This window comes from Salvia hispanica, chromosome 3, assembly GCF_029641045.1.
Source record: "Salvia hispanica isolate PSC_SH4W2 chromosome 3, Shi_PSC_v1, whole genome shotgun sequence".
Lineage (NCBI taxonomy): Eukaryota > Viridiplantae > Streptophyta > Magnoliopsida > Lamiales > Lamiaceae > Salvia > Salvia hispanica.
Window position 1 is genome coordinate 39,127,991 of NC_142694.1, and position 20,430 is coordinate 39,148,420.

Below are 20,430 nucleotides of genomic sequence, written 5' to 3' on the forward strand. Positions count from 1 at the left end.
CTTTGTAATTCCTTAACAAGATTCAAGAGTCAAGATCTACAACTACATTACTTAGCTAATGCTTCAAGCATAGCAACCATCATCTTGAAGGCTACGATTTGAAAGATCGCGGGCAGAGCGAGCATCGCGGGATGGGTAAGGTAGGGATAATCCCAACCGTCGTGAAGAATACCCGTGATAACGGGGAGATAAGCCCAATAGAAGGAGAAGATCCTGTAGATTCGAAGGCCAGGCTTCGCCATCTCCAGCAGCACGTAAGCAGCTACAGACAGCAGCACCAGCCCCACAGTGTTGGGCGAGGGGTAACCGGCCACAATCATACCAGAGCTGGCCCTCCCTGAGACGCTGATGACGAACGCCCCTGCCAGCACTATAGGAGCAGGAATGGTCCTGCCACGGGGCCTGCGTGCATATCCCTCAAGATAAGCCCCAGCTGCAGCAGTGCAGCTGACAAGCATCATGACCAGCTGATATCACCAGTGGCTGCCCAGTCGTCCTGCCCTAGGTAGAGCGGGCAGAGGAAGCTGCAGACGCAGCCTATCATGGCCCAGTATATCGCCACACACCTCTTCACCGCCTCGTCATCCATCACAAAATCTGGCACCAGAAACAATACAATTATCGCTACTGTCAACATGAAATGTAACAAACAACATGGGTCAATCTCCATACCCGACTGACATACGTGGCTTTTTTAAATCCTACTTGGCAAAATGGATTTATCTTGACCTTTTCATTTTCTTCTCACCCAATAACCCTAACACTTTATTCTTATCATCATTCTCATTTTCCAGCCCTAAGCGACAAAATTTCAGGCCACGATCACCCCAAAAAACGACGTGAATCTTTGCAATATTCGAAAAGGAAGCAAAAGCAAGTAAAGAGAACAAAGCAGCAATCAAAATTCTCCAGCAATTACAAATTACAAATTCTCCCCAAAGTCACACATTGAACTGAAAGCTCAAAAGCTGGAAGAAATCCTTCAATTCTCCAGCAATTACACCAACACAACAATTAATTCAACAATTCCCCAATCATTAATTCAATACGTCTCCAAGAAATCGCTCAATTCTCCAACAATTATATAAAAGTGAAGAAAACCATTGATACGCTCCCACTGCCACAGGACCAGCCGGTGGCAGTAGATCAGCAACCGGAGGCAGGACGGACGGAAGAGGTAGAAGTTAGACCGGACCCCCAACCGTCCATCGCGAAGTCAAAGGCCAAGAGGCAACTCCGGCAGCCGGTCAGGTTCGGGGACTACACCCCGAAGTAGTTTCGACGTAGGACTCGTTCTTTTTGGTTATTTACTTATTTTTGTTATTTATTTTCGTTATTTGTTTTATTTGTTTTTGCGTTGAGTCGAGCGTAATTATAAGCTTCGTTTCGAGTTTTCTTTGTTGGTTCTTTCCCGAGATGAATTAGGATTAGGAGTCGAACCAACCCTAGGGTCCTTAGTCTATAAATAGGGTGTGTGTTATTTGATCATTCATTCACAAATTTAATAAACACACGTTTTGTGCCCTCAATCTTGTGAGACAAGTAAATTCTCAAATTCTCGATACAGTGCTGCCCGACGGGGAAAACCCCGCGCACAGCATCTGCTCCTCGCCGCCGACCCATCCAAGGGCGCTGGCAATCGTTTCGGTCAAGCACGCTGCTGACCGATTCCGTTAGGGGGAAGAAAACCCCTAACAACTGGTGCTTTCACTTCGTGAACTCATGAGCCATTTTTACAACAACGGTAAAGGACCTTGGGCGCCTCGCCCTGATAATGTAGCGACTGGTGCCCGCCGGGGGCTAGGGAGAGGCCGACGGGATTCTCTGCCGCCGCACAGATTTCCGACGGAGGAGGAAACCGAATCGCCTCGCAGGGATGAGGGTCCGTTTGATGATCCTTTGGGAAGCAAGTTAGATCGTTTGATTGAACAATTCGATTCTTGGAAAGACGAGACGGAACGCCGTCTCGAATCGCTGCAGTTGTCGACACGGCGCAACGCTGACCGGCCGACGGGGTACGAGGAGGAGGATGACGCTGATTGGGGTGATTTGAGCCGGGGGAGATACGGCGAAAACCCTAGAGGCGTTCGGGATGTGCCGCCGGAGGGACGGAGACAGCGCGGCGGGTTCGGTCGTGACGGGCGACGAGGCGAGCAGCCGTTGGAGCGTGCGAACCGCCGCCAGTACGGTCAGCCGTTACAGCGTGCGATCACGTGCTGGGACCCTCCCCAGCGTTCGGGGTTTGATCAACCCCATCTTGTGAAGATGACACCGCCACGTTTCGACGGTTCTAATGCAGTAAACTGGATTTCACGCGCGCAGTACTACTTCAATCATATTTCGATGCCAGACGCGCAGCGCATGCACTACACGGTCATGCTCTTTGACCCGCCAGCCGCGGATTGGGTGTTTAATTACTGTGCGAACAATGACTTTGTTACTTGGCAGGATTTTTTGGAGGATGTCCGTCACCGTTTCGATCGCCAGAGCTTTAAAGATTATTATGGGTTAATAGCGAAGCTGACACAGACAGGGTCGGTGTTGGATTACCATGATACTTTTGAGAAGTACCTCAACCGCGTGCGGGGCGTGTCCGAGTCCGATCTATTTACTCTTTTTATTGCAGGTCTGAAAACAGATGTCCAGGAACGTTTACGGTTGCATAGGCCCCAATCTCTCGCAGAAGCAATGTCGTTAGCGGTCGAATTTGGGGATGAACAGGCAGACCGAAGCCCTGCGACGCAACCGGTCCCGGCGCAGAGACGCCAATGGCAGAATCGGGACGCCAGAGCGAGCTCGACGCCCACAACGGTCCAGCAAACGAACCAGGGCCAATCAAGTCGCGCCCCTACCACCCAGAAGTTTCCCCTAATTCTGGTATCCCAGGCAGAGAAGGCCGAACGGAGACGCTTGGGACTTTGTTATCACTGCCCTGAGAAGTGGGTGATCGGCCATGAGTGCAAACAGAGGCTGTTGTGTTACGCTGACGAGGTGGAGGAGTTGGAGTCTGGACCTATTGATAGCTGCGCGGAGGGGTCCCCGGGGGCAGACACGGTGCACATTAATTCGATGCAGGGAGACCACAAATCGCGACCCTTGAGGATCGTGGGCTCTATCCAGGACCGTGATGTGAGTATTTTGATTGACACAGGTAGTGATAGAGATTTTTTGCACCCAGCAGTCGCAGAGCAGTTGCATATTCCGCTATCTCCTATCCGGCCCTTTAAGGTGTTTGTCGGGAATGGAGCCGCTCTGCTTTGCACGCACATGGCGAAGCAGACGAAAGTGGAGGTACAGGGAACGGAGTTCTTGGTGGATCTCCACATCTTGCCCGTCCATGGCCCTGACATTATTTTAGGGATGGATTGGTTGGAGTCCTTGGGCAAGGTGACGGCGGATTTTGTAGGGAAGACATTGGAGTTTAAGCAAGGGGATAAGCCGATCATGTTACAGGGCATTCTGCCCCCGCCACGCCGCGCATCCCTCCACTCCCTTGCTTCGTGGTTACCCTCCCAGGGTGACGTGGAGTGTTATGAGATCTTCATGCTAGCGCCGGGGGAATCGGGTTCAGCGCCGGCTGGCAAGGAGGATTTCCCGACAGACCTTCCCACTGGGGTGGTGGCGGTCTTGCGACAATTTGAGGACGTATTTGGCCTGCCTGAGGGCATGCCCCCGCCACGGGCCTTTGATCATCGTATCCACCTTTTACCGGGTGCCCGGCCAGTGAATGTCAGACCTTACAGATACCCATATTTTCAAAAGAATGAGATTGAACGCCAGGTACGAGAAATGCTTGATCAAGGAATTATTCAGAGAAGCAGTAGCCAGTTCTCATCGCCTGTCCTGCTCATTCGCAAGAAGGATGGATCGTTCCGTTTTTGCATCGATTATCGCGCGTTAAATGCGGCAACGGTGCCGGATCACTTCCCTATTCCGACGGCTGATGAACTATTTGATGAGCTGGGAAGGCGCGAGTTTTTACCAAATTGGATCTTCGTTCAGGCTACCATCAAATACGAATGCAGGAAGGCGACATTCACAAAACGGCGTTCCGGACGTATGATGGCCACTTTGAATTTTTGGTAATGCCGTTTGGACTGACGAATGCCCCATCCACGTTCCAAGCTGCAATGAATGCAATTTTCCAACCAATGCTCCGCAAGTTCGTAATAGTTTTTTTTATGACATACTTGTGTACAGTCCGCCGCAGGAATTGCACGGCCAACACTTGGCTTCGGTCCTTGTGGTGCTGAGGGAGCACAAATTTTTGGTGAAAATGTCCAAGTGTTCTTTTTGTAGCACTTCGGTAGAGTATTTGGGTCACATTGTGACTGACGGACTGTTAAAGGCGGATCCGTCGAAGATTGCGGCTATGACTGCTTGGCCGGTCCCGAAGAGTGTAAAGCAGTTGCGTGGATTTTTGGGCTTGACATGGTATTATCGCCGCTTTATAGTGAATTATGGCCTTATTGCCGCCCCTCTCACGGATTTGCTAAAAACGGATGCGTTCACCTGGTCTGATGGGGCAGGGGTGAGTTTTGAGAAGCTCAAGGTGGCAATGACAGCAGCACCGGTCCTGCGTTTACCGGATTTCGACAAACCTTTCTGCATTGAGACTGATGCGTCGGATACAGGCATCGGTGCGGTGCTATTACAGGATAATCATCCCATTGCGTTTTTTAGTAGGAAGTTGGGGCAGCGAAGGAGGGTCGCTTCTACGTATCATAAGGAGTTGTACGCGATTGTAGAGGCGGTTCAGAAGTGGCGGCAGTACCTCTTGGGTAGGGAATTTATTATCAGAAGTGATCAGAAGAGTTTGAAGGAGTTGCTTTTGCAGGTGGTCCAGACACCAGACCAACAGCTGTATGTTCGTAAACTCATGGGCTATAAGTTTGCAATTGAGTATAAGAAAGGGAGTTTAAACAAGGTAGCCGATGCGCTGTCCCGCCGTGAGGAGGATTCTCAACCTGCGCCGGACGGTGGCCGGTTCGCAACAGAGGCGGACGAGGCAGCGGCTGCCCGCGACTGTGCGCTCCTTGCATTAGCAACGCATCCTATTCCCCGTTTGCTGGAGTTGCTACGAAGAGAGACGAAATCGTCCCCTGAAATGAGGGAGATCACCGCAGCTATTAAGGCTGGGAAAAGCCCTCCTCACTTGTCGTTCGTTGATGGCCTAGTGTTTTATAAGTGGCGGATATTTGTTAGCTCCCGTTCCGAAGCTAGGACGCCTATTCTCACCGAATATCACGCCTCTCCTTCGGCAGGTCATCCGGGGTTTGAGCGTACTTTGAGGCGGGTAGCGGGAAGTTTTTATTGGCCGAACATGAGGAAAGAAGTGCGGCGATTTGTTGAGGCGTGTGTGGTCTGCCAAACGTCTAAGTATTCGACCCAGAAGCCTGCAGGTTTGTTACAACCGCTGCCTATTCCAACGCAAGTTTGGGAGGACGTATCGATGGATTTTATTACTGGCCTGCCGCAGTCTCGCGGTTACACGTCAATTATGGTGGTGGTCGACCGATTGTCCAAGTATGCTCATTTCGCCGCCTTACCAACACGGTTCGATGCGTTGAGAGTAGCGCAGTTGTTCGTCAACACAGTCGTCCGACATCACGGGTTTCCTAAAACATTGGTGTCGGATCGCGACTCTGTCTTTCTAAACGAGACTTGGGAGGAGTTAATGCGCTTGAGCGGTACTAAGTTGAATTTTTCGACGGCATATCACCCGCAATCTGATGGGCAAACCGAGGTCCGTAATAGGGGCCTGGAGCAGTATTTGCGAGCTTTTACAGCAGAGCGACCGGCTAAATGGGCGAATTTCTTGCCGTGGGCTGAACTCGCTCTCAATTGTTTCCATCACGAGGGGTTGGGCATGTCACCTTTTAAGGCTTTGTATGGGCGCGAGCCGCCGAGCTTGATTTTTGCACCACCATCGATGGCGACGCCTCCGTCAGTAGCGGATTTAATTCGTCAGCGGGGGGAGCTATTGGTCGAGCTGCGGGGTAATTTGGAACGCGCTCAACAGAGGATGCGTGATTCAGCCAACAAGCACCGGCGTCATGTGGAGTTTTCGGTCGGGGATCGTGTTTTGTTGAAATTGCAACCCTACCGCCAGCATTCGGTGGCGCGTCCTTTATCTGCGAAGTTGGCACGTCGCTTCTATGGGCCGTTCGAGGTATTGGAGAGGATTGGGCAAGTGGCTTACAGGTTACGTTTGCCGGAGGGAAGCCGCATCCATAATGTTTTTCATGTTAGTTTGTTGCGGCCTTTTGTCGAAGGAGGTGTCGAGAAGGGTGCTGGTTTACCATCTGACTTTTGCGGCGACAGGCCGCTGGTGTATCCGGTTCGAGTGTTGGATCGCAGGACGTTGTGGCATGACAGGGAGCCCAAGGAACATGTGCTAGTGAGGTGGTCGGACGGCTCTGATTCGCCGTCATGGGAGCCGTTGGAGGTGGTGCGTCGCCGGTTTCCTAACGTACTCCTTGAGGACAAGGAGGTTGCTATGGAGGGGGGAGTTGATACGCTCCCACTGCCACAGGACCAGCCGGTGGCAGTAGATCAACAACCGGAGGCAGGACGGACGGAAGAGGTAGAAGTTAGACCGGACCCCCAACCGTCCATCGCGAAGTCAAAGGCCAAGAGGCAACTCCGGCAGCCGGTCAGGTTCGGGGACTACACCCCGAAGTAGTTTCGACGTAGGACTCGTTCTTTTTGGTTATTTACTTATTTTTGTTATTTATTTTCGTTATTTGTTTTATTTGTTTTTGCGTTGAGTCGAGCGTAATTATAAGCTCCGTTTCGGGTTTTCTTTGTTGGTTCTTTCCCGAGATGAATTAGGATTAGAAGTCGAACCAACCCTAGGATCCTTAGTCTATAAATAGGGTGTGTGTTATTTGATCATTCATTCACAAATTTAATAAACACACGTTTTGTGCCCTCAATCTTGTGAGACAAGTAAATTCTCAAATTCTCGATACAGTGCTGCCCGACGGGGAAAACCCCGCGCACAGCATCTGTTCCTCGCCGCCGACCCATCCAAGGGCGCCGGCAATCGTTTCGGTCAAGCACGCTGCTGACCGATTCCGTTAGGGGGAAGAAAACCCCTAACAACCATCTAAAATGTGATGACTGAAATCTGGAAGAAACCGAATGACAATGGAATTAAGCAAAAACCAACAATTTATTCTTAAAAAATCACAAATTCAGCAATCAGGGAAGAAATGGAGAATGAAACTGAAACTCGCAAATTCTACCTAAATCGGTGAAAGAGAAATTACAAGGAAGCGACGCCGTTTAAACTAAGAAAAGAAAATCAGTAAAAATCGACGCTCACCTGAATTGAGTAGACGAGATTGCTCTGCAACTTTTTAGAGAGAGATTGCTCTTCAAATATAGGAGAAATGCTCTGCAAATGTGAGAGAAAATTACCGCTTACGCCCACAGAAACATAAGGCGGTATTTCTATTTCTTCACACTGTAGTCATCACGATCGCTCTATTTTCTTTGCCATTAATGGATTTGCTGGTTTCATTTTAAGCTCTCGACTTTAAATCCCTCTGAATATTTTTACATAAAAGTTAATCGCTTGTTACAGACTACGAGGCATTCAACACAGCTTTGACTTTCCAATTTGAATCAAAAGTTCAAACCCTACGCCTCTATTACCCAGAAATCAGAATCATCAAAGCATAATCTGCAGATTTTTTCAAAGGTTTATACAGCTAAAATCTACAGTTTTCTGATTTTACACAGTTCCAAAACTGAAATGCAGCTGAGGGACTCGAATTCCGGCGAGGAACGGCGGTGCGGTGGCGGAGGAAGCGTTTGCTGAATTTGGTTGTGAATTCGCGGGAAAATTGAGTTCAATTAAAGCCTAACGGTGGGTAGATATAGTAAAATATAGCCACGTGTAATGTTATTGGGCCTATAGATTTGGGCTTTAAAAATAAATGTGAAGCCCAAATTGTAGGCCCGTTGTTACTGTAAGTATTTAGGAGAGTATATTAATCAATATGAGATCGAGCAGTTAAGTTATACTCCCTCTCCCTCCGTTCCTTCGTAGTTGAGTCATTTTTTCATTTTGGGAAGTTCCCTCATAGTTGAGTCATTTCCATGTATAGTAATTTTTTCCTCTCTCTTACTTTACTCTCTCTTACCTTATTATCTCTACTTTATTAACTTTTTACTTTATTCTCTACCTTTTTCTCTTTCTTACTTTTTTATCTATTTATTAACACACTCAACATTCATTTCTTAAACTCCGTGCCAAAAAGTTCCGCCTCAACTATGAGGGAACGGAGGGAGTATTAATACTTCGAACAAAAATTTCTCCATGCAAAGCACATATTTATTCCCAAAACGAGTGCTTAAAAGCTGTCTAGCTTATGATGGAACGGAAGGAGTAAGTGATTAGAAGATTTTTTTTTCAAACTTTATTAGAGAGGCGCGCATTAAAAACGCGTCTCTCAAAGAACAAATATGGGATTGTTCAATTTTTAATACGCGCATCTCAAAGAACAAATATGGGATTGCCCAATTCAAACTCTCAACATCAACACTTAGGAACTAAAAGCCTGAATTTTTGGTATATCATGATTAAGTATAAAATGGTGTACACAGAGATCTTTATGAATCGTGTAGACCTCCTATTCTTTTGATTCTTCAATTCCATAATTTAAATTGACATATTTAGCATTTTAGGGATTCAACTCAAACAAATATGCAAGAATGTAAACCCATAATCGAGATCGATTTTTGTTTCGAAAAGTACAAATGGATTATTAATATTGTAAGTTTGAAATCGCTTTGTATACTATTGACTATCATAATACTCTAGTACATCTGAAATACATTTCAAGTCGAAGAAAACAAGCATTGCTTCGACAAATCCTAAGGGGATAAAAAACAAAACATCTCCTAGAAGAAAGGGTTAACCTCGAACAAAACTTCTATATTACACGCTCCTTGTAGTTCGAACTATACTTTGTCAAAGAATTAGAAGAAATCGAGAACCATGTTCTTCAGCTATACCTGTCTGACTGTCGTGATGGCAAAATTGTGAAGGATCGATCAGTGAGAAAATGATCAAGAAAGCTGGAGGGCGATCTCTTGCAGAAGTAACTTCTTCTGCGAGGCGCTTATAACTCCCTTACATTCTGCATCCACCAACACCTCCGTCATTATGGCAGCTGCATGACCTCTAGGTCCATCCACCCCAGATGCTCTTCGAAGCATAAACACCTAACGACAAAGGAGTTTTGAGTCTTTTCAGTTCAAAGAAAATAACAGTGTTCGTGCTAGATATGTGGGACTCGTACAGACCATAAAGCATGACTCAAATTTTGGTGAAGTTTGCAAGGTGCAAATATCCACTCTTAGCAACATTATTCGACAAGATATTTAACATTCTATAAATGATAACAGTTTGGATTATAATAAAAGTTGCGAGGCTACACAGTTGACCTCTGTATACTTCAAATGGCAAGAGATGAGAGCAACCGATGGCAAATGTCGAAACATTGACCATTGAAAGCAAACAGTCGAAAGGTTACTTTAGCTCTTATGGCACTTGGTAAATATTAGATAAATGAGTCACCGAGAAGAACACTCAAAAAAACAAAGTTTGTGAGTATATATATGTTTATTCCTTTGTACACAGAGGAATTAAGAAAAAGTGAGGACGAAATTCCAACCATCTACATGTGGCGTTCTAATGAAGCTACTTTGTCGTACTCAAATCCAAATATATTGTGTATAAGTATATCATAGCATGCTAAGAGTATATGAACATCATATTTCTCAATCCACGTCTATATATTGTATCAATATGCATATGGAGCTGATGAGTAGATGCAGGAACTCATAACTTCCGCATTTTGCACACAAGAATCGGATAAAGGATCATCAAATAGTTCCCGATAAAGCGGATTAAATACCTGTCCATGATGTGTTATTTCTAAGCATCCAGGTTGCTGAATAAAAGGTTCCCCGTCGATTTGTACAGGAAAAGGACTGGACACATGTAACCTTACAAGTTTCCCTTGTGCTAGCCTAGTTGCCTGTGAAAGTCCAACCTGCAAGTACAGATTAAGCGTTAGTTGATCTTATATGCAAAATATATATCACACATTCAGCAAGTACTTCAGACCATATTTAATGCATTAACGTACAATGCCGATATAATCACAAATGACATAACTTCAGAGATAAGTGATGACTACTCGACAATCAATCAACTATAAAACTCAGACTAAGGTTAATAGACATGTGCGATTAAGTAAACATTCAAACCTGAAGTTTTCCCAGGTGCCATGATCCAGTAACACAGACAACTTCAAGCGTTTTGTCATGCATGTACTGGTGATTGAAATTGTCATCGTATTCATAATCATTTTGCCAAAGGTCAACTCCACCCATATAGCTACCAATGTTCAGCACAATTAAACCCTCAGCATCCTGAGGGGACAAAAATCAATATAAGAAATTTCTTGAGATAGTGCAGAAATGAATATAAGAAATTATATCAAACACACGAGAATAGGAATTTGATAAAAAGGAGATGGCTTTACTTTTGGTATCTCAATATCTTTCTCATCAACTTCAAGCCAGACTTGCCATGGCAAGTCTGCACAAGCTCTGCCCATCATATCCCTAGCACCTTCTTTGGCATACCTAAGTTTATTTAAAAACTGTTCCAAATGTACGTTAGCCATCTTTGAGAAACTTAATTCAAGGTCTGTATAAAGTTGCCAGTGCATATTATAACAAAATATAAGTAGGCAAGAGGTTACAAACTTCATACCTGGCTGTAAAACTTTGCTGGATTTTCTTCCCTATCTGTATGAAACTCATATGCAACCTTTGCATCACATCCAATACCTGTAGATTAAGAACCACAAAATTAGTCAAATTAAATGATAGAACAAAAACCCAAGATAAAACAGAACATTTGATAACTTAAAAAGAATCTGGACCCAGCAAAGAAACAAGTCAAAGCAATTTACTCTTTGCATCTGCCATAACAGAATTGGTGAAGGCTCTTCTACCTCAAACCAAAAGAAGTAGTAGTACTAAAAAGAAAATGATTGCACATTACCTAAGTAGTTCATCATGAACTTTGATTTTACGGTACTTGGTGACTTTTCTTCTGTTATGTTGACTTTCCAGCGATCAAGCATTGTCACTGCCGCATTTTCAACGTCGGTCAAGAAAGTGCTTAAGGTACCTTGTCCTTCGACAACAGAAAACCCCCCACCCCAGTGCAGGACCCTTGACAAATCATTTCCAGTTCCTAAAGGCAGAACTGCAACTGGTGGAGGTGACTCATAATTGTACTTCTCTATTGCATCAAGGACCCAAGCAACTGTTCCATCACCACCACAAACCAAAACCCTGAAGTATTGCAAATTTCTGAACAGCTCTAAGCCAGCCTCTGGACCTTGAGAGGAACCGAGTTCAACTACCTGGAAAAGAACAACCAATCATAAGCCAGGAAACCAACTACACATTAAAGTGCACTTTGAAATAGTGAGAGGCACAATTTAACCTTTCACATTAAGTCTATAATTCTAAACTCCACATCCTAAATGAAAACTTTAACTAATAAATTAGTAACAGTTCTTATAAAGTCAATATATTATAATTTTCAGATTCATAACTGAATACTCCACAAATTACATTATAATAATTATATTTTAATCTTCATTTTTGTTGAGCTAAATACACTAACACCTAAAAAGATAATTTGGTCTTTAAAATTTGTCCTCTTTGATAACTTTTCTGAAACATTACTGAAATACACTTACTAAAATCTAAAGTTTCAAGAGAGGCGGTATACTCATGGACTTGGGCATACACATTCTTGCTGAGAAGGTAGCAGATACAAAGATGATGTACTAATCACATGGTATAGTTTAGTTAGAGTGAGGTTCACTAGACTAACATAACCCATCTAAATTTCACGTTCACTAAAACTTTTGTTGATTTCCTTCTTACTCACGAGTTTTCTTTCACAATATTTTATCATGTGATCTAATTTGGTACTCTTATAGAAATACTTCAGTGTACACAATGCCAAACTTACCATTCTTAATAACTAAAACAAAATAATATTAAAAAAGGAGAATGGGAGAATTATAAGTCATGGCGATATGAAACTTTTACCTGTATAGGGTTTAATAGCATGTTCAACCTTCTGTGCAGGAGAGGCCCGTTTCGTGCTCCACTTTTGGCATTAATGAAGACCAGAAGAGGCCTTGCATCTGAAGGTAAATCCAGAATAGTATAGTTTTTTAATCGGTCACAAGCATCAACTGATTTCTTCTTATTGGCTGATGCTTTCGTTGTGCTTTTCTTATTAAGACCCTTGCTAACATTCAAAGAATGATCATTATCATCTTCACTGCTAGAAGTCTGGATAGTCTGGATTCCAACAAGACCCTTAAGGACAGTAAGAACTGCTCCTTGGGCAGTTGGATTTTCTGGTTGCTTACCACGATTTCCATGCCTGTTCCGATGCCTCTTTTTTCGGGCTTGTCCACGGACTGTAGAAGCAATAATTTCTTCAGTAATGGAACTCAATGTCTCAGTTTCAACACCTTTGACACATAGGGGAGAAAGAATGATTCTTCTGTGAGCACCTAGATCACAAACATCGCCACATTCCTCGGACATTTTCACTTGGCACTTAACATGTATAATCCGTTGACACCACAAGCAATACCAAGCTGGAGATGCATCAATAAAAGGGATGCCACAAGGTTCATCACAGTAAAAACAAAAGGCTGACATCTCGGGATTGTCGTCAAGATTAAACCATCTCTCTGACCAGTGGTGCTGAACTTTACCATAACCAGCTTGTGCAACACATTTACAATCTTTTGCTGCAAACTGAGAACAATGAAAATGAGCTGCCACACCACAAACACGACATCTATGTATTGGCGACCTTGATATAGGTTTTGCTCCTTTATTCTGAGAGACTAGAGAAGTTAAGCACACACAGCATGTGGATGGCAGGCCACCAGAAGAAACATCTTCCACCCATGTATGATGCGATAGGGGAACTTTTAGCTTCTTCCACGCTTGCTTTTTAGCCCGGGAAGCAGCTTTAAGCCAATTAAGAGACATCGATCTCTGCCATTTCAGGAAGGCATAAACAATAGCTAAAAGTCCAAAAGACCCTGTAATCAGCCATCCAAAGATATATCCAGAATCCAGACTCGAACTAGCAAGGAACCGAAGAAGAGGAATACTCAGTTCATTCATTGTGAATGACACTTCATAATTCTTCAAAATTCCAAAGGGAGGAGCTCCACAGTTTCTGTAGAAAAATAAATTCTACAAATCCTTACCTACAGAAACTACCAAAACCAAATAACACATCAAAATTAAATCAACATCCCCAAAAAGTATGACCAAAATCAGCACAAAACGAGGCAACCTTTATTTCCAGAAACCTAGCAATTACCAAAAATGCTGTACTAGTATTTAATCAATATTCAGATAATCACATGCATAAACACGGTAAATCTACTCATTCAAACCCTAAAATCGAAGACCAGATTCTCGCGCTCAATCTAATTCAATGGATGAGACAGCTAATTATGAACAAACATAGTAAATTCCACCAAATTGCACGGAGCACATCTCTAAATCGAGCAGAAACAATGATTTCCAATAGTTACCCGCGGATCATCGAAGAAAACGATGAAATACAAAAATTTCGCATATCGAGGGAGAGAGAATTTACCTGCGTAGAAGGAATTGGACGGAAAAGAGAGATCGAGATCGAAGGAAGGGGAGGAGAAACCAAGATTTACGGCGGTGGGAGGGAGATCTTGGGCGATATTAAAGAATGAATAAAGTAAGGAGGGAAGATTGATGAGGAAGGGAGGGAGCTGTCGCTTTGAGAATTGAAGAGAGAGAAAGTACGTGGCGGGACTTTCCTACGCGAAAAACACGGCGGACCTACCCATAACTGTATGCTTTCTTGTCGTTTTTCTATACCCAATCAAAATGGCGCACATTGCCAACACATGACGAATACGGGTGTAGCAGATCGGGTTCGTATTTGAGCTTAATATGTGCTGTTTGAATTTGGGAACGCTAGGGTCGGTGATTGCTATGTCGACGTGATAATATCTCAACTCGTATGATTTATCGTAGAGACTAGTTTGCGATTTCCTATATGATTGATTTTTAATTAATTATGAACGTTTTTTTTATTTTAGGTTAGTTATATGTGTTTTGCTTATGTCTTTATAATAGGATGTTTTAATTTATAATTAAATTTTATCTATGATTAATTATGTGTAATTTATACATTTATACCAATTGTTTTTCATTATTTTAAACTATGTTTGTTATTTAATATGTATGACTTCCTTATAAACACGTTTAGTGTTCTATGCACCTAAACCACATACGTGGCCACCATCGAAGAAAAGCAAATGAAAGGCTTTCATAAATATTCTTGTGGAATCGAGAAGTTTTCATTTTGTACATGCTAGATCATGAATTAGTAACTGAATCCAATTTTCAAAAAAAATCCCAATTGTGTCGAACTTTTCATTTTTAGATTAGAATAGCATCAAGATTAAACTTTATTCCATAGTATTTACATGAGGTTCCTCTTTAAGAAAGTCCTCGGGACGGCTTAGTTGATCCATGATTTATGTTTCATCTTTCAGCGACGGCTACTGGAAGCTACCGGAGTGCGGTGCATTGATTTATGGTTACGATCGAACTCGACATGCCCTCTTTCAGAGCTCAACTTTCCATTTCACTCGGTCAAAATCAATACGAGAGGAATGATTTCAGAAAAGAAGGTATCGGAATTACGGAGTAAAATATTATGGGGGTAGTTTGGTCCATTTATAGATATTATGAAGGAAATAATAAGAAAAAAGAAAAAACCAAAAATCCCTTATTATAAAAAATTCGCATGCATCGATCTCATATTTTGAAAAGTCAACAAATTTAATCACAAATTTCAAAAGATCGGCAAAATTAATCTCTTTTTCAGAAATCTCTCTTATTTTACTCATGACCATCGGCAGACAACCACACCCCACCCTGACTACTCCCATAACCTTGACTCGCCCCGATTCACTACACACCCCACCACAAACCTTCAACACCAAACCCAACGCATCAAGCCCAAGCTCGATCGACTTCGACCGATTACCCGTTCCCCATTCCCCCAAATGACTCGGCCATGAAACAAAAAAAAAAAAAAAAAATTCCAAGAAAACAATGATCTTCATTTTATCGCAAATCCAACCATTCACTCTCAGCCGTTCATTTATCTCTGCCACACCAAAATATTGGTGGTCAAGATTCACTACTCAACAAAAAAAATCACCAAATGAAAAAAAAAATCTAAACTAACTATAATGACAGTTGAACTGTTTAAAGCACACGCAGAGAGAGAAAGAGTGAGTGAGAGAGAGAGTGAGAGAGAGATACATCTCCATGATCACCACTTCCTCACACTGTTTAAGCTTCTCCTCCAACAAAATCTACAATCCAAACTTCGCCACATTGCATCGCCACAGCAAGCATAACTGCGTCAGCGTAGCCGCTTTCTCTTCATTTGCAAGTGCAGAGACGCCAAAATGGGACTGTAGGACCGCCTCTCAATCTTCCAATGGGAGCCCTAGCAATCTCGCAACCGCGAAGAAAATCAAGGAGGAGGAAGAGGAAGAGGAAGAAGGAGAAGGAGCTGAGGTAGATCGAGAAACCGAGGTGGTTCTAGGAGAGCGGAAGGTTAAGTGTGAAGTGGAAGTGCTGTCGTGGAGGGAACGCAGAATCAGAGGTGAGATTCCAGTTAATGCTGATGTTGAATCGGTTTGGTCTGCTCTCACTGACTACGAAAGGCTCGCTGATTTCATCCCCAATCTCGTTAAAAGGTAGAATTCTTCCATCTCCCAGTTTTTGAGAAGTGAGAATCCCTAGGTAGGTTAGAAATTGGGGGAATTTTCGGTTTTGGTGTAGTTGAATTAGATTGATTATGTCGAATTCAGAAGCTAATTTGTTGATTTGTGCATTGTTTTTTAGCTTATGCTTGATTAGGGATTGATGTTTTCTTTTTGAATTTTGATGCATCTTTCAGTGGGAGGATTCCTTGTCCATATCCGGGGAGGATATGGTTGGAGCAGAGAGGGTTGCAGAGGGCTCTGTATTGGCATATAGAAGCTCGGGTCGTGTTGGATCTTCGAGAACTTGTCATCTCTGTACTCACTTTTAACTCGAACATCTGCTTTTCGACTTTTCGTTGTTCTTGAGTTTACTAGCTTGTTGTAACTTTGTGAGGAAGAAGATATGGTAATTGGAGAAGAGATGTCATGTGAAACAAATCAGTCTTGGGTGAAAAGAGATTAGGCTATTGATTATTTCAAAGAAGGTTATGTTTTTGAATAAATAGGCTATTAATTGAGAGCAGTGGTGAACAAGGTGTAATATATTTATATTGTAATTCCCAATCGACATTCGTATTCCACAACTATTTTAGTTAATGTATGTTACTACACTTGGATGTTTTTTTTTTCATTTTTCAGTTTTTTCCATCTTACCTTTGATGTGATTCAGGAGAATAACCGTGAGCTGCACTTCTCTATGGTTGATGGAGATTTCAAGAAATTCGAAGGCAAATGGTCAGTGAAGTCTCAGAAAGGGTATGATACAGTTCTTTTCTTTTTTGTTATCACCAAGATAGTTCTACTTAATTTGTTCTTTTGGTTTCTCTGATAAGAAGTTGTACTGAAGTGAAGTTGACCTTTATTAAATTTTTGTCCATGGTTTTCCGTGCTTTGATCCTTCACATTCGTAGGTCGCAAACAGCCACCTTGGGTTATGAAGTGAATGTTATACCTAGGTTCAACTTCCCAGCAATATTTCTGGAGAGGATTATCAGATCAGATCTTCCTGTAAATCTCCTAGCTTTAGCATGCCGATCTGAAAGCAGCTTCGAAGGAAACCAGAGTGTAGTCTCTTTGGACAAGCTACCTTCACAAGCACTTCACCTTGGAGGTGAGGAGACTGAAGTTGCAACTGCATTGAACAACAAAGATGAAGATGTCAAGGAAAACTTTGTCAAAGCTGCTTTTGGTTCTCTGTCTCCTTCGACTGGAGAGTTGACCAGTAATTGGGGAATATTTGGCAAATCTTGTCCGCTTGACAGGCCATGCTTGGTAGATGAAGTTCATCTCCGTAGATTTGATGGATTATTGGTAACTGCTCGACTCTACTCTATATCTTTCCCTTCCTGGGGAAGTTGTTTCATATTTGGTTGGTTTATTTTGTGGTGAAGGAAAATGGGGGTGTTCACAGATGTGTTGTTGCCAGCATAACAGTAAAAGCTCCTGTTCGTGAAGTCTGGAATATTCTCACAGCTTATGAAAGACTTCCCGAGTAAGTTATTTAGGCGCTGAGTGTGCCGCTTACTGAGATTTCCTGACATCTTATTACATCTGTTTGTCAGCAAGGTTGATCTCCAAGGTCTATAATTTTTTTGATAGGTTTAACATGTGGAAATTTGATGTGAAAGCTGTTTTCATGCATGCCTCTAAATTTCTATATTTACTGTTTGGGGTCTAATGCGTAGAACCTTTACCAAGATGTCGATGGAACTCTGTCACTATATCAGATGTTATCTGTTTCCTTAATTGTTTTTTAAATAGGAGTATATTTTTTCCTGAAACTACTGCAGGTTTGTTCCTAATTTAGCTATAAGCAAGATCTTATCTCGAGAAAGCAATAAAGTCCGCATTTGTCAGGTACAAATTTTTTTGTCTGGTACAATGATCCTTGAATGAACAAGAAAAAAATTATCAACTATGCAGAATTAAAATGATACGGAGTATTTAAATTTTCTATTACTTGAACCAATGACTAATGTTGCAGGAAGGATGCAAGGGTCTGTTGTATATGGTTCTCCATGCTCGTGTCATCCTTGATTTATGTGAGCATTTTGAACAAGAGATCAGATTTGAGCAGGTCGAAGGAGACTTTGATTCATTTCGAGGGAAATGGATCCTAGAGAAACTAGGCAGCCATCACACGCTGTTGAAGTATTCAGTGGAGTCGAAAATGCATAAGAACTCCTTTCTTTCCGAAGCTATCATGGAAGAGGTTAGTAATCACTTCCATTGGTCCATTTCATTGTTGAATGTCTAGTTGTCTTTGCTTATACTTGTGTAGTTATACAGTTGGTTCTACATTCTAAGTTAAGCACTTCTGCTTAGATCTCGTAAACAACAATTCTCTGATATTATGACAGCTATTTTCATGTCATTGAGACAAAATCATCTGGTTTTGCATTTGCAGGTCATTTACGAGGATCTTCCTTCAAACTTATGTGCTATTCGAGATTACATGGAAAAGAGAGAAAATGAAAATAATCAGGAGGCCGTTAGTAATGACAGCTGTGACGAGGGAGAGAAAGCTAGCTCCTTCAAGAGCAGTCCAGAGGCCAAAGACTATGATAGTGTCTCAAGCTCAAACAGACAAAGGCCAAAGGTCCCTGGCCTGCAGAGAAACATCGAGGTTCTAAAATCCGAGCTCTTAAACTTCATTTCTGAGCATGGACAGGAAGGATTCATGCCTATGAGAAAGCAGCTAAGGAAGCATGGGCGAGTGGATATTGAGAAGGCCATTACACGCATGGGTGGATTTAGGCGAATCGCATCATTGATGGATCTGTCCCTTGCATACAAACAACGCAAGCCTAAGGGTTATTGGGATAATCTTGAAAACTTGCAAGATGAGGTTAGTTTCTTGCATCTCATTCTGTTAAAAAACAATCCATCACCATGATCTATCAACTTTGCTCTTTCAGATTAAACGATTCCAAAGGAATTGGGGTATGGATCCATCTTACATGCCCAGCAGAAAATCCTTCGAACGTGCAGGTACTCGACATCCATCTCCTTTTCTCGATTGAATGTCATGCTATATATCGTCCAAAGACAACTTTTTCTTTACATTTGCATCGAGTGGATTCTTGAAAACAGCCATGGTCTGGTGCAGGGCGCTACGACATAGCTCGTGCTCTGGAGAAATGGGGAGGGCTGCACGAAGTGTCCCGTCTCCTGTCACTCAAGGTGAGGCACCCAAGAGAGAGGAAAGTCGAGTCTTTGGTGTGCAACGATGTAAATGGACAGGAGAAGATACCTACGAAAGCCTTCGTTTCGCAAGATGCACATGAGTGGCTACACAAATTCAAGGACTTTGACATAAACTGGGTAGAATGATCTGAAATTTACACCACTAACCTAACCTCTACAAAATAGTAGTAGTAGTTATTTGTAGATATCACTTCTCTACTTAGTCATCTTGGGACTGGACAGATCCTTCCACTATGGTAACTACTAGTACTATAAATATAGAGATAACTATAAATAAAAAATAAAAAAAAAATTGGCTTGTGTCAAAGTATATCCTAGCTTCCTCTATGGTTCAAGCCGCGGTTTTCACTCAGAGCTAGCTAGGCCTCAGAAGATGGTGCTCGGGTGGTGTCATCGATGGTGGCTGTATGAAGGAGATGAGGGTGTGTGGCTAATGGCAATATTTTTCGAATCCCACCTCGAGGAAGAGCTTGAGGCTCGGCTCAGCCCAGGCCCACGAGGAATTTCAAATATATCATAATGAGGTTATTTTCTAAAAAATTGGATTGTAAGGAATTTTTTTGAAAATGATAAAGTAATACTCTCTCCGTCCGCCGTTAATCATCTCAATTTACATTTTCGCCCGCTATGAATAATTGTAAAGAATTTCTGATGAGTATAGATTGAATATGGAAAATAGCCCAATTGAAACCAATTTTAATTAATGATCTCACTCCAAACCTCCCTTGATAATGGGCCGGAAATGGGAAAATGGAATGGATGCATTTCATTAAAATAAATTTAATTAGGAGTACTACATGAATACGTTGTTTATAGAATTAATAATGCGTAATTCCAAATTAACTTCATTATGAAAAATGAATATAATAAAATTGAAATAAGTGATAGCATAAAACTCAATTATTACAACGTACGAATGAACATGCATACATAATGCACACAACATATTAATTTTCTTAGATTCAGAATTTAAATCCAAAGTAGTCCGAATTTTTGGACGTGATACATGCAATTTAGATTTGTTTGTTTGACTTTAGAAAACCCAAATCATTAATACAAAAAATTGGTCTACGGCACATTCTTTTGCAGAATCTTCAACTAACAATAATTGCAACATGCCATTTTTTATTTTTGGAAAAGAAATCGGTGACTATTTATAAAAAAAGCTTTTACCACTTGTATATCAGTTAATAATAATAATAATAATAATAATAATTATTATTATTATTATTATTATTATTATTAAATCAACTAACTCATCTAACTTCATATGAGAAAAAATGTAAACGCATTATTGTATGATTCA

At 42.2% G+C, this 20,430-nt stretch overlaps 3 protein-coding genes across 3 annotated transcripts; 2 read left to right on the top strand and 1 right to left on the bottom strand.

Annotated features, from left to right (window-relative positions):
• Positions 1–2,265: 2,265 nt before the first annotated feature.
• LOC148930740 (uncharacterized) lies at positions 2,266–4,086 on the top strand. Its single transcript, XM_089066596.1, has 2 exons — positions 2,266–2,373; positions 2,449–4,086. Exons 1-2 carry the CDS (start codon positions 2,266–2,268, stop codon positions 4,084–4,086), a joined length of 1,746 nt encoding a protein of 581 aa, XP_088922722.1.
• Positions 4,087–8,774: 4,688 nt separating this feature from the next.
• DGK2 (diacylglycerol kinase 2) lies at positions 8,775–13,987 on the bottom strand. The gene is made up of 8 exons (XM_048117293.2): positions 13,748–13,987; positions 12,160–13,358; positions 11,093–11,459; positions 10,799–10,875; positions 10,566–10,685; positions 10,288–10,452; positions 9,933–10,070; positions 8,775–9,237 (listed from the first exon to the last, which is right to left on the bottom strand). Exons 2-8 carry the CDS (start codon positions 13,261–13,263, stop codon positions 9,082–9,084), a joined length of 2,127 nt encoding a protein of 708 aa, XP_047973250.1. The 5' UTR covers positions 13,264–13,358; positions 13,748–13,987; the 3' UTR covers positions 8,775–9,081.
• A 1,418-nt stretch (positions 13,988–15,405) lies between these two features.
• LOC125215490 (polyketide cyclase/dehydrase/lipid transporter) lies at positions 15,406–19,434 on the top strand. The gene is made up of 10 exons (XM_048116914.2): positions 15,406–15,908; positions 16,112–16,232; positions 16,588–16,673; positions 16,829–17,228; positions 17,309–17,409; positions 17,708–17,774; positions 17,902–18,129; positions 18,325–18,765; positions 18,836–18,908; positions 19,027–19,434. Exons 1-10 carry the CDS (start codon positions 15,472–15,474, stop codon positions 19,248–19,250), a joined length of 2,178 nt encoding a protein of 725 aa, XP_047972871.2. The 5' UTR covers positions 15,406–15,471; the 3' UTR covers positions 19,251–19,434.
• The last annotated feature ends 996 nt before the right edge of the window (positions 19,435–20,430 follow it).

Coding starts and splice junctions, on each gene's coding strand:
- LOC148930740 (XM_089066596.1), top strand. CDS start 2,266: ATGACACCGCCACGTTTCGACGGTTCTAATGCAGTAAACTGGATTTCA. Junction 2,374..2,448: donor CGCAGCGCATGCACTACACG/GTCATGCTCTTT, acceptor GTTACTTGGCAG/GATTTTTTGGAGGATGTCCG.
- DGK2 (XM_048117293.2), bottom strand. CDS start 13,263: ATGAATGAACTGAGTATTCCTCTTCTTCGGTTCCTTGCTAGTTCGAGT. Junction 11,460..12,159: donor TGCTATTAAACCCTATACAG/GTAAAAGTTTCA, acceptor GTTCTTTTCCAG/GTAGTTGAACTCGGTTCCTC. Junction 9,238..9,932: donor AAATAACACATCATGGACAG/GTATTTAATCCG, acceptor CTTTGTCGTTAG/GTGTTTATGCTTCGAAGAGC.
- LOC125215490 (XM_048116914.2), top strand. CDS start 15,472: ATGATCACCACTTCCTCACACTGTTTAAGCTTCTCCTCCAACAAAATC. Junction 16,233..16,587: donor TTCGAGAACTTGTCATCTCT/GTACTCACTTTT, acceptor GATGTGATTCAG/GAGAATAACCGTGAGCTGCA. Junction 16,674..16,828: donor TCAGTGAAGTCTCAGAAAGG/GTATGATACAGT, acceptor TCACATTCGTAG/GTCGCAAACAGCCACCTTGG.